Source organism: Chiloscyllium plagiosum, unplaced genomic scaffold (assembly GCF_037043375.1).
Source record: "Chiloscyllium plagiosum isolate Xiang-an unplaced genomic scaffold, Cpla_swu_hap1 HiC_scaffold_35, whole genome shotgun sequence".
NCBI classification, from domain to species: domain Eukaryota; kingdom Metazoa; phylum Chordata; class Chondrichthyes; order Orectolobiformes; family Hemiscylliidae; genus Chiloscyllium; species Chiloscyllium plagiosum.
Genome location: NW_028270173.1, coordinates 36,369,443 through 36,381,902, shown reverse-complemented (window position 1 = coordinate 36,381,902; position 12,460 = coordinate 36,369,443). Strand labels below are relative to the sequence as shown.

Genomic DNA, 12,460 nt, shown 5'->3' with positions numbered 1-12,460 from the left:
ATTTTTCATTATTTAGTTAGTGTAATCAACACTTTTCAAACTTTTTGGAACTTTCCATTCAATTTCAATACTCATTATATTCTGCTGCAAGGGGACTTAGACTCAGGTGTTGTAAAGTGTTTGTTCATCTAGGGTATTAAATTGAACGACGTTGCAACTGTCACCGTCCCTGTGGAGTTTCAACCATGTATAAGTTTGAAGTTCTGTGAATGGATCACAACAGAGCTTGATTCAGAGTGACTTATTGCATCCCGAACTGACTTTGAATAGACAAACATGGAACCATTTTACACTATCTGTAAAATCTACTACACAGTTCTTGCTGTCATTGGAGTTCCTGGTAGGTGATTATGACAATTGAAGTTGTGTGAAATAACTAATGGCAATTTCAACTGTTCACTGATCATTTTGCATACTTATCGAATGATAAACCTTGTGCAGCTATTACATCTGTGATACCCTTTCGTTAACTGTGCTGTTGAGTAGACATCAGTTCATGGGGAAGCTATTGCCACAAATAATTACCTCTGTGAAATTGTGTTGAGTGTTGGCCCCGAACCAGATAAGGCTTGCATTATTTTTGTGTAATTGTTTAAGCGGTCTGATCTCTACACTCCATGGATATGCCTTTCTGCTTTGACATGTAATCTATGGCCAAGGGGAATATTTTCATTGTTGTCTGAAGATGTTTCTGAATAAATTAATATGTTTTGATATTGCTCAGTCGTCGCCTGAATAGCAGCAACAGTAACAGCTGCTAACTATGTATTGACAGATAAACAGCAAGACAGCATTGTCACTCTCCTCTTGATAATAACTTTCTCTTTGATTACTGTAAACAGATTAATCGTTTTCATGCTGATTACCACCTTGCAAACACAGTGATCAGAAACTGCAAGTCAATAATTCTTTCCTTATTGCTAACCTGTTTTCATGAGTGAAATAATATCCTTCTGTTATTGAATAGTCCATTTATTTCTGATGTACATCGAAGTTTAATGGTCCAATCATTATCTATGTTTTGGAGTCATATGACACATATTCTGTCCTTAGATCAGCAGCTTTTGCCCCTTCCAGGGAAAGACATGTAAGATTGAAGACCCTAGGTACTTTTTTTAAAATACAAAACAAGAATTAGTTTCAGTCTCGTAAATATTAACATCATTTTACAGTTCATACTTATCTGTTTCACACATCACTCCGTTCACTGGATCACTTCCAAATCTACAACGTTATGAAAGAACTAAGGTCGCAATTAAATAATTCTCAAATTACACGCACGTTATTGTATTTAAAGCAGTTCCACAGAGCATTCAGCCCAACTTGTTCCTGTGTTTGCATTTGTGTCCAAACCTTGAAATACCCTTTATCTGACGGAAACATTTAACCACCTACTGCTTTCAACCTCATGGACAAAGTTAAAAATCACTGAATACCAGGTTATAGTCTTCGGAGTGCTGCTCCTTAATTCACCTGAACAAATAACACTCCAAAAGCTAGTGCTTCCAAATAAACCTGTTGGGCTATAACCTGGTGTGTGATTTTGAACTTGGTCCACCCCAGTGCAACATCAGCTCCTCCACATCATTCAACCTCATGTTCTTAATTAGTTTACTCTTCTATGCAATTACCTTCACAGCTCCATATTGGAGTGAACTCTAACCATTCTCTGATTGAATGTGTTTCTCCTTCATGTGTTTTGGATTTATTTCTGACATTCTTGATCGACAATCTATAATTTTGCAATCAGTATCAGGCAGAATCATCTTCTTTGTGTCGATCCTATCACACCGATTCATAACTTTAATATTTCTGTTGGTCTGTGCATAACTTTCCCACTCCTCTTTTAACTTCCTTACAGATAAACTCGCCAACAATTGCTCCATATCAACAGATACATAGAACTGTGAGGCCTAATTTTTCACTTCTAAAACAGATTTGGACTTCTGCTACGTCTCTACATCATTTTTTTACTGTAGAGCAAGAACTGGTACTAATAACTACGCTGATTTTCAATTCCCATTCTCCAGAAATGTTTCTTTTTAAGCTTGATGACATTGCTAACTTGTATTTTGACTTTAAATAATTTGTGAATTTGCACCTCTTAAATCTCTTTGTTCCTGTGTACACTATTTCAAATATCTGCCCATTTCTACTTTTAAAATGACATTTATTTCAGAAATGCATTCAATTGTATTGACAGTTCACCCCTTCAAATTGCAGAATGAGTACTCTCTCTTACTTGGTCAAACTTCAATATTTCGTTCATTCGACTGATATCTGAGAACTTCATCTGAAAATCAGTGAGTGTGGTAATCTTATGAAGGAAGGTTGGTCATACTAGATGTACACCCAGTGAAGTTTAAAATAAGAACACATTTTCTTCCCCACAATGATCTGCACAGGTATGATCTTCCCACTCGAAGAGTCCTACTCTGATTACAGTGCAAAGGAAAGCCATTTAAATCAGTAAGTCCATACCTACATTCCATAGAGTTATCCAATTTCCAAACTCTCACTCTTCTGCTCATCGAAACATGAACATGAATTTCCTTCAACTATCTATCATTCTTTCTAAAATAAAATAATATGAAGAGAATTTTAAAAAAAGATATTGTGAAGAATCAAGTAAAAGCCAATGATTTTCGCAAGTGTAAGACACATTAAAGCCAAACTTCCACTAAGCTTGTAGAGATGTTTATCTTTGAAAAAAAAACTGTTTAACATGATGCTGGCCATTACACAACTGTTTCCTTTCTGAATTTTCATTCTGTACAACTCCTGGACTCAGTGGACTTGATGTCTTTGATTCCATCTTGAAAAAAGAAACAAAAGAAAATGGTGAGAAAACCGGGCATCAAACTGAGCTCGAAAAATGACAACAGTATAAACAGCCCTGTCGAGAATATAAAGTCTTACTGTAAAACTATAGGCTACTTACTGACTAATGGGATGGGATGAATTCAATGATTCATTTTGACTGGAGCAAAATAGATGGACTGAATATTCTTCCACTTTCAAAGCTTGATGAGTTCCATACTGATGTGTTCTTTTCAGGACTATGAGAATTTTTCTCATCACACTCTTTTCTAATCCATTCATTTTCAAATGCACATTGATGACTATGTGAATGCAATTTCCTTTTGATAGATAGACCTGGGGCTTTGTCCTCATTTTTTATTACTTTACAAATCTTCACTTCTTTCATAGTTGATATTTTTAATAGTTCTATACTAATTTGAAGCAATAGACTTTTCGACAAATTATCTGACAAATCAACGGATTCCCATATTTCTCTTAATGATATTTCTCTTTTTCTCCTTCCAGCAAGAACGGCTTCCTTTTTTTCACTTTGTCACTGTCCATAGTTTCAAACAATACTTCATTCCACAGCAATGTTCCCTCAGATGCCATTGTTTTTGACAGGACCAGAAAGGGGAAGAGAATAACAGGAGCTTGCCCCAAGAATTTGAACTGCGGGAGTGTCAGAAGAATGGAGATGCAGCTAATCCAGTTCTACTTGACAAGAATGATGGTAGAATTAGCCTAGGAAATTACAAACCAGCAAGTTTCTCATCAGTGGTAGGGAACTCTTGGAGAAAATTACTTTCCATTTGGAGAGTGTTACGAAGGGGAAACGGGTCAAACTCCTCTGATAATTAAACCAAAACTCCAGCCCCAACCTGTTTCGATGGGAGTAGAAATTCCCTTCCAATAATTAAACCTGAACTACCCAGAGAAGCTCACCTTGTCCCTTGTAATCTGTGGAAAGAATGATTCATGAAAGGAACCCCTTATTGTTTAAATTGGGTTCTCAGTTTTTCTCCACACGTTTGTTTTCAATCTCTGACAAAAAAATTGGGATCCATATATTGAATAGACAATAGACAATAGACAAGGAGCCTGTTGTAAAGATGTTACTACAGTTGTTATGGGGGATTTTAACATGCAGATAGACTGGGAGAATCAGGATGGTATTGGACCTCAAGAAAGAGACTTTGTGGAGTGCCTCAGAGATGGATTCTTAGAGCAGCTGGTGCTGGAGCCGATCAGGGAGAAGGCAATTCCTAATCTGGAATTGTGTAATGAACCAGAATTGGTCAGAGACCGCGAAGTGAAGGAGCCATTGGGAAGTAGTGACCATAATACATTAAGCTTCAATCTGCAATTTGAGAGGGAGAGGGTACAGTCGGAAGTGACAGTACTTCTGTTGAATAAAGGGAATTATGGAGCTATGAGGGAGGAGCTGGCCAAAGATCAATGGTGCAATACCTTAGCAGGGATGACCATGGAGGAACAATGGCGGATATTTTTGTGTATAATACAGAAGTTCCAGGATCAGTTCATTCCTAATAGGAAGAAAGATCCCAGGAGGAGGCATGGACAGCCGTGGCTGACGAGGGAAGTTAAGAAACATATAAAGTTAAAAGAGAAAAAGTATAACACAGCAAAGATAAGTGGGAAAACTGAGGACTGGGAAGCTTTTAAAGAGCAACAGAGGATTACTAAGAAGGAAGTATGCAGAGGAAAAATGAGGTGTGAAGGTAAATTGGCCAATAATATAAAGGAGGATAGTAAGCGCTTTTTTAGGTATGTGCAAGACAAAAAAATGGTTAGGACTAAAATTGGACCCTTGAAGACAGAAACAGGGGAATATATTACAGGGAACAAAGAAATGGCAGAGGAATTAAATGGGTACTTCAGATCTGTGTTCACTGGGGAAGACACAAGCAATCTCCCTGAGGTAACAGTGGCTGAAGGACCTGAACTGAAGGGAATTTATATTTGCCAGGATTTGGTGTTGGAGAGACTGTTAGGTCTGAAGTTTGATAAGTCTCCAGGGCCTGATGGTCTGCATCCCAGGGTACTGAAGGAGGTGGCTCGGGAAATCGTGGATGCATTGGTGATTATTTTCCAGAGTTCGATAGATTCAGGGTCAGTTCCTGAGGATTGGAGGGTGGCTAATGTTATACCAATTTTTAAGAAAGGTGGGAGAGAGAAAGCAGAAAATTATAGACCAGTTAGTCTGACCTCAGTGGTGGGAAAGATGCTGGAGTCTATTATAAAGGATGAAATTATGGCACATCTGGATAGTAGTAACAGGATAGGACAGAGTCAGCATGAATTTATGAAGGGGAAATCATGCTTGACTAATCTTCTTGAATTTTTTGAGGATGTAACTCTGAAGATGGATGAGGGCGATCCAGTAGATGTAGTGTACCTGGACTTTCAGAAAGCAGGAGGTTAGTGAGTAAAATTAGGGCGCATGGTATTGGGAACAAAGTACTAGATTGGATTGAAAATTGGTTGGCTGATAGGAAACAAAGGGTAGTGATAAACGGCTCCATTTCGGAATGGCAGGCAGTGACCAGTGGGGTACCGCAGGGATCCGTGATGGGACCGCAGCTTTTTACAATATCTGTTAATGATATAGAAGATGGTATCAGCAATAACATTAGCAAATTTGCTGATGATACAAAGCTGGGTGGCAGGGTGAAATGTGATGAGGATGTTAGGAGATTACAGTGTGACCTGGACAAGTTAGGTGAGTGGGCAGATGCATGGCAGATGTAGTTTAATGTGGATAAATGTATGGTTATCCACTTTGGTGGCAAGAACAGGAAGGCAGATTACTACTTCAATAGAATCAATTTAGGTAAAGGGGCAGTACAGAGAGATCTGGGTGTTCTTGTACACCAGTCAATGAAGGCAAGCATGCAGGTACTGCAGGTAGTGAAGAAGGCTAATAGCATGCTGGCCTTCATAACAAGAGAAATTGAGTATAGAAGCAAAGAGGTGCTTCTGCAGCTGTACAGGGCCCTGGTGAGACCACACCTGGAGTACTGCGTGCAGTTCTGGTCTCCAACTTTGAGGAAAGACATTCTGGCTATTGAGGGAGTGCAGCGTAGGTTCACGAGGTCAATTCCTGGAATGGCGGGATTACCTTACACTGAAAGACTGAAGCGACTTGGCTTGTATACCCTTGAGTTTAGAAGACTGAGAGGGGATCTGATTGAGACGTATAAGATTATGAAAGGATTGGACACTTTGGCAGCAGGAAACACGTTTCCACTGATGGGTGAGTGCCGAACCAGAGGACATAGCTTAAAAATACAGGGTAGACCATTTAGGACAGAGGTGAGGACAAAGTTCTTCACCCAGAGAGTGGTGGCTGTGTGGAATGCTCTGCCCCAGAGGGCAGTGGAGGCCCAGTCTCTGGATTCATTTAAGAAAGAGTTGGATAGAGCTCTCAAAGATAGTGGAATCAAGGGTTATGGAGATAAGGCAGGAACAGGATACTGATTAGGAATGATCAGACATGATCATGTTGAATGGCGGTGCAGGCTCGAAGGACTGAATGGCCTACTCCTGCACCTATTGTCTATTGTCTATTGTCTATAACCCCTGATCTCCACGCTATCAGTAACAAGTAACTATTTATTTATTTAACCTTAATAATGAACACATTAACAAAACTACTAACAAACCAAACATTTCCTCCCACTATTAACTTCTCCCTTACTGAACTCATTTCTACTGGCTTGATGTTCCAATAAACACAGGTGCCACATATATTAGTCCAAGTAATAAGAAAATAATAAAATTAAACTGAGTCTTTCAAAGTTCGCACAGAATTGTCTTCCACAATTCTCTGCTTTTTCCTTTTCTCTTGGAATTCTGCTGTTCTGATTAATTCTCCCTGTCGACTTCTGGTGACACTAGTACTATCTAAGACTGCCATGTACCTTTGTGAATAGGTGGTGCCTTTTTAAAGAGTGGAAATGTCTGTGAGATCGCGATGAGTTTGCTTTCTGCTCTCTATCCAGTTGTAATCTGGATTGTTTTGAGGTCGTCAAAACTATCAGATTTCAATTTAATTGGTTTTTGGTATCTGGGGCTTGGTTTAAATTAATTACTTAATGGTCAAACTGGTTGCCTAAATATCAAAAGAAGCCGAAGGTTTCCAATCACACAGCCAATAGATATGTGTTTCAATTTTAGAACTATCTGTACAATTTTTAGCTACTTGCAGACATTTGCCGGTTTAAACCTCCAAGTCCAGAAAATGTCCTCTACCTTTTAAAGGAGACTCACATTCTTCTCTTATAGCATTTTTGCAAACAAATTCCAGCTTACTACCTTCCACTTCATGAGTACCCGTCATGACTTTGCAACAATCACAAGGTTTGAACAGGAAGAATCAGCGTGGCTTCACCAGATGGAGTTCATGTGTAACAAAACTGTTTGAAATTTTCGAGCATGTGATCAAGTGTGTAGATGAAGGTAGGGAGATTAATGTTAAGTTTATATAGATTTCAGGAAGACATTTTTCAAGGTCCCACATGGCAAAACGATAAAGAATGTAAAAGCTCACCAGAGCCTGCATAACTTGCCAAATTGGACACTAAATTGGCTTAGAGGCACAAGACAGAGAGTGAGGTGGAAAATTTTCTTGTCTGATTTGAGTTTGTTTTGCAGCAGAGTAACGCTGGGATCAGTTTTGCATTCCTTAATGTGCATAGCATTATAAAATAATTGAGGTGAGAATGTGGGTTGTTAATAGATGGAGGAGTAATGATGGTTATAAGAAATTTTGGAATTGTACTGAAGGTTTTTGACAGAGCGGAGAAAGGTTTTAGGTTATGGGAATATAAATGACTTAGTCAGATGGAAAGAGCAATGGCAGATGGTATTGATCCCTGAGAAATGTGAAGTAATGCACTTCTGAAGTAACGAAACAAGGGTGTACTCAAAGAATGGATGACACTAGGAAGCTCAAAGGAACAATGGGATCTTGAAGTTTTCGTCCCCAATCCCTGAAGCTGGCAAGGCAGATTAATAGAGTAGTTAAGGAGTCATAAAGGATACTTGTGTTTATCAGTTGAGAAATAGTTTATAAAAGTTGTGGATCTATGTTGAGGCTGTACAGGACTTTGATTAGACCACAGCTGAAGTCCTATGTGCCCTTCCTGTCACCGATCAATAAGAAGCATGTGATTTCAGTGGAGTGGTTGAAGAGAAGATTCACCAGGATGGAACACTTGAGCCAAGGAAGACATTTGAAAACCTCAGGTGTCTTTCTTTCAATTAGAGATGTTTGCAGGGGACCTGTTGGAAGGATAAAAATTGTGGGATAAGGACAAGGGGGATCGAAAACAGCTGTTGATCCTGGTGACACACATATTTAAAGTGCAAGACAGGAGGTATGGGAAAAAAAGGCATTGGTTAGCGAGTATCTGGAATGTACTCCCTGGGATGGTAAGCAAATTCGGTCACCTCATAATCTATGAAAAATATTTAATAATGCTTGAAGTGTTACAACATTCAAAGCTATGGTCCAATTGCAAAACAGTGGGACTAATGAAGGCAATAATGCATTTTTGGCAGCACAGACTCGATACATTGAAGGCTGTCTTCTTTCCTCCATAATTCCACGATTCCATAATCATGTACGTAGATTCTCGCTAACTGGAAGTATGAGATTCATGAATATGCTCCAGTGACTGAGATGTTACTTTCATTAAAACATTGAAATCAAACATTACACACAAAAGATGGATTTGTCTTGTGTTCAGTGACTTAAATGTTTAGCCTCTGAAACTACCAGATACCAACCTCTGGTCACTAAGTTTTAGTTGTTTTGTTTTATTTTCTAGTTAATCTCATGACGATTATGATCTTATCTCAGAGAAGGTGTGGTCTCTCCACTTGTACAACTCGTTATCTGGTGTTCATGACAACAGCAGATCTCCTGGTTATTATCACTGCAGTTTTATTATATCGGGTCAGTTCTTATTATTTCCCAGAATCCTTCCTACAAATCACACCTGTGTGTCGCATAACCTTTGTCCTGCTTTATGCAGCCTCAGAATGTTCTGTCTGGTTCACTATCACTTTCACTTTTGATCGATTTGTGGCCATTTGTTGCCAAAAGCTGAGAACAAAGTATTGCACAAATAAAATTGCGGCTGTAGTTTTATCAATGACATGCATTCTCGTCTGTTCTAAAAATGTTGCATTCTACTTTCGATTTGAACCTGGAAAGATTATTGACAATATTCCTTGGTTCTGCATTGAAAATCCAAGCTACTACACTGCTCCAGGTTGGGTGGCTTTTGACTGGTTGGATAAGGTTTTTGCCCCTTTGCTCCCATACGTCTTAATTTTGTTGCTCAACGTTTTGACAGTCAGACACATTTTGGTTACCAGTCTGGTGCGTAAAGAACTGAAGCATCGAAGCAAGGGAGACAATCGCAATGACCCAGAAATGGAGAGCAGAAAGAAGTCGATGCTATTACTCTTCACTATATCTGGCAGTTTCATACTTTTGTGGTTCCTATATGTTATAAACTTCTTGTATTACATGCTTTTAGGATTAAATTCCGGGGATTATAGTGACTTTGCAGGTATGTTTCCAGAAGTTGCAGTTATGTTTGTGGATTTAAGTTGCTGCTCGAATGCATTTATTTATGGAATGATTCAATCCAAATTCAGGGAGCAGTTTAAAAGCATGGTGAAATATCCTGTCATATTAATGAAGAAATTTATTGATAAACAAAGGAATTAGGTGCAACTTTAGTGTTGGGTTGCCATTTCTCTAGTTTCGTTATATTTAGTCACTAATGTCATGACTGACTGAGAATCTAAATGTAACATCTACTGTGGTGGGCGATGGCATTTTGCAAGAGGGGTAGGATATTCAGAAGGCCCCATAATGGACAAAAGTGGAAAGAACAGACACAATATTACCTTCTCTGTTTCGAAGCTTGGCTGATCACAATTGTTGTAAAACAAAATATACTTATTAAAAATACAAAGTGCTCAGATTCCGTTTATTCTCTGTCTTTTTCATTCATCCATGTAGTTCTCCCTCTCACTTCGTCACTTTAGGATGGGTGAATTTGAGTGTGGCGAAGCTGTGTGTGTGGATTTGGAACTGGAGTGAATATGGTGGAACTGAACACTGTGAGCTGGGCCAACGTAGGACATCAAAGCCTTGCTGCCTCAGCATGGCACCTACACAAATATATGTAGCCAAGTCAGAATCTGGGTTTGACATGAGCCGAAATTACAAAGAATGTCTGCTTTTTGTGTCCTATCATTTGAGTGCTTTCTTGTAAACCTGCTGTCGTGTTCTATTCTCTGGGGAAAAAAAATCTGTTCAACTCATCCTAGGTAGTTAGACAAACGGAGTACGTAAATTGCGTGGTATGTGGATAGGGCAAATAAATCTAGCTGATTAATAAAAAGGTCACGGCTTTCTTGAATAGTGGAAAGTGGCCATTTGGCCTCCGTCGTATTCACTTTCTTGTATGGTTAAACATATATTCCGTCATCCAATATATTTAAATCAGCAATCAGCAAATATTCCACGTTACTTCACAAAAAGAAAACAAATTGAATGACAGCGCCATTGTTGATAAGGAAGTTCAATGTAGAAACGAAGATGAACTGCGTGGAGCCATGATCCTAGCATCAGCGAGGGGAAACTAATGACTACCAGCTGCTGTAACAGAATTACTGCAGATTAGCAAAACGACATGCATGCCATGTTGATTTTGTTTCATATTACATAGTCACTTTTTTGTATTCAATAAATTACATCCCCTTTTGTGCACATTCCATAATGCGTCTCAAACGTTTATTGTAATGTCCTATTTTGAACTCCTTCTGGAAATTCATTGCAGTCCATCTAAGGTATTACCATAATGAACTCTTTGCATTACTACTTGAGAAAAATCCAGCAAGTTAGACAAACACTGTCTCTTCTTTTGAAGACTTTGGTGACTGCTCCCCACATGCCAATCCACACGTTTCCACTTGACTGATAATTATACCCTAAATAATTGTTTATGACAACTAATCCACCACTGTCGGTAAACTAACAATCACATATTTTTGGCGAAACAATGATTCGATGCTAATAATTCTCTCATCTTTTCGACTTTCCACTGGGTAAAGGGAAAATGGAAAGTCTGACAAACACCACTGCAGTTTTCATTATCACTTCTTTGAAACACTCTGGAATGAACTCTACGAGTTCTTGTACATTGTTAAATCTAAATATCAATATTTATTCATTTCTTTTCTTATCCATGTTGAAATCTTAGAGTAACAGGACTTCCTCCTCTGTCACCATGGACTGGGTAGCATCTACCTCCTTGTTAACGAAAAAAATCAAATATTTATTTAATAACTTTATATGCCCTGTTTTCATATATGAATCTTCATTTTGACCCTCAGATGGTCCACTCCTCTTTTTTTCCAATATTTTGCTCATTATCCTTGGACAGAACACATTGTAAATCCTCTCCATGACAGTTGTGAGTCTTTTCTCATAAATTCTCTTTGCTTCACTAATGTGCTTTTCCATTCCCCTCTGAACCTGCATTATTTCTCCAGGTTCCTAATTATATTTACTTCCTGACACTTGTCAGAATCACACTTCTTCTTTTCATCTTAATTTCCATTCACGTTATAATTCAGAGATTCTGAATTTGATTTCCTGACATTTTGAGGAATATGCCTTCGCTGTAAACAAATCATTTTTGTTAAGGTGTAGCTCACTTTTCAGTTACAATTTTTCCCCACTAACTTTTTTTCCCCAGTTCTGTTGATCCAGCCAGATTTGTTTTAAACATTTGCTGCTGCATCTGATTTTTCTTACTCTGGGTTGTCATTCCCCACTATCGTCCTCGAATTTTCAACACAATGACTACTGTTCTCTACTTGTCCCTGCTCTGACACTTGATTTACATATTCTGGATTAGTGGTGCTGGAAGAGCGCAGCAGTTCAGGCAGCATCCAAGGAGCTTCGAAATCGATGTTTTCCCGAAACATCGATTTCGAAGCTCCTTGGATGCTGCCTGAACTGCTGTGCTGTTCCAGCACCACTAATCCAGAATCTGGTTTCCAGCATCTGCAGTCATTGTTTTTACCTATTTGATTTACATAATCTACTTAATTTCCAAGATTCAGATCCATACTTCATTATTTCTTGAAAAAACTGGAGAGATCCTGTTCAGGACATCTCTTGAACACAATCTGTGATTGCTTGCTCCTCTTAGCCCATTACACTACAGGTCTTTTGTCTACATTTGTCAAGTCTCCCACTAGAACAACTCTATAATCTGGCATCTCTCGGAATTTCTCCCAAATAGCCTTTCCTCCATATCGTTCCCAATAGATGATGGTCTTTAGACTGAAACAAGCAATATTGAAATATCCCTTTTTCTTCATTAACTCTTGCCAAATTGATCTTTTCCTTGAACCCATAAGGGCATAATTCTTTCTTTTCTCCAGCACTACACCAGTCTCTGAAACAATATTGCAAACTTTGCTCATTTCCTTCTTTTTCTATTTTCTTGGAACAGTTTGTACCCAGCAAATGTAACGCCATGTTTTACTTTTTCTCATAAACATGGTCTCTGAGACAAAACATCACGTGTCCATGTAGCAA

At 38.6% G+C, this 12,460-nt stretch overlaps 1 protein-coding gene across 1 annotated transcript; it reads left to right on the top strand.

The window, feature by feature from the left end:
- The first annotated feature begins 276 nt into the window (after nucleotides 1-276).
- Nucleotides 277-9,568, top strand: LOC148140656 (putative G protein-coupled receptor 139). The gene is made up of 2 exons (XM_087978908.1): nucleotides 277-340; nucleotides 8,658-9,568. The coding sequence occupies exons 1-2, from the start codon at nucleotides 277-279 to the stop codon at nucleotides 9,566-9,568; spliced, it is 975 nt and encodes a 324-aa protein (XP_087835034.1).
- The last annotated feature ends 2,892 nt before the right edge of the window (nucleotides 9,569-12,460 follow it).

Excerpts from the sequence above, each read along its gene's own strand:
- LOC148140656 (XM_087978908.1), top strand. The coding sequence starts at position 277 with ATGGAACCATTTTACACTATCTGTAAAATCTACTACACAGTTCTTGCT. Across the intron at positions 341-8,657 it reads TGCTGTCATTGGAGTTCCTG|TTAATCTCATGACGATTATG; the intron begins GTAGGTGATTAT and ends TTTATTTTCTAG.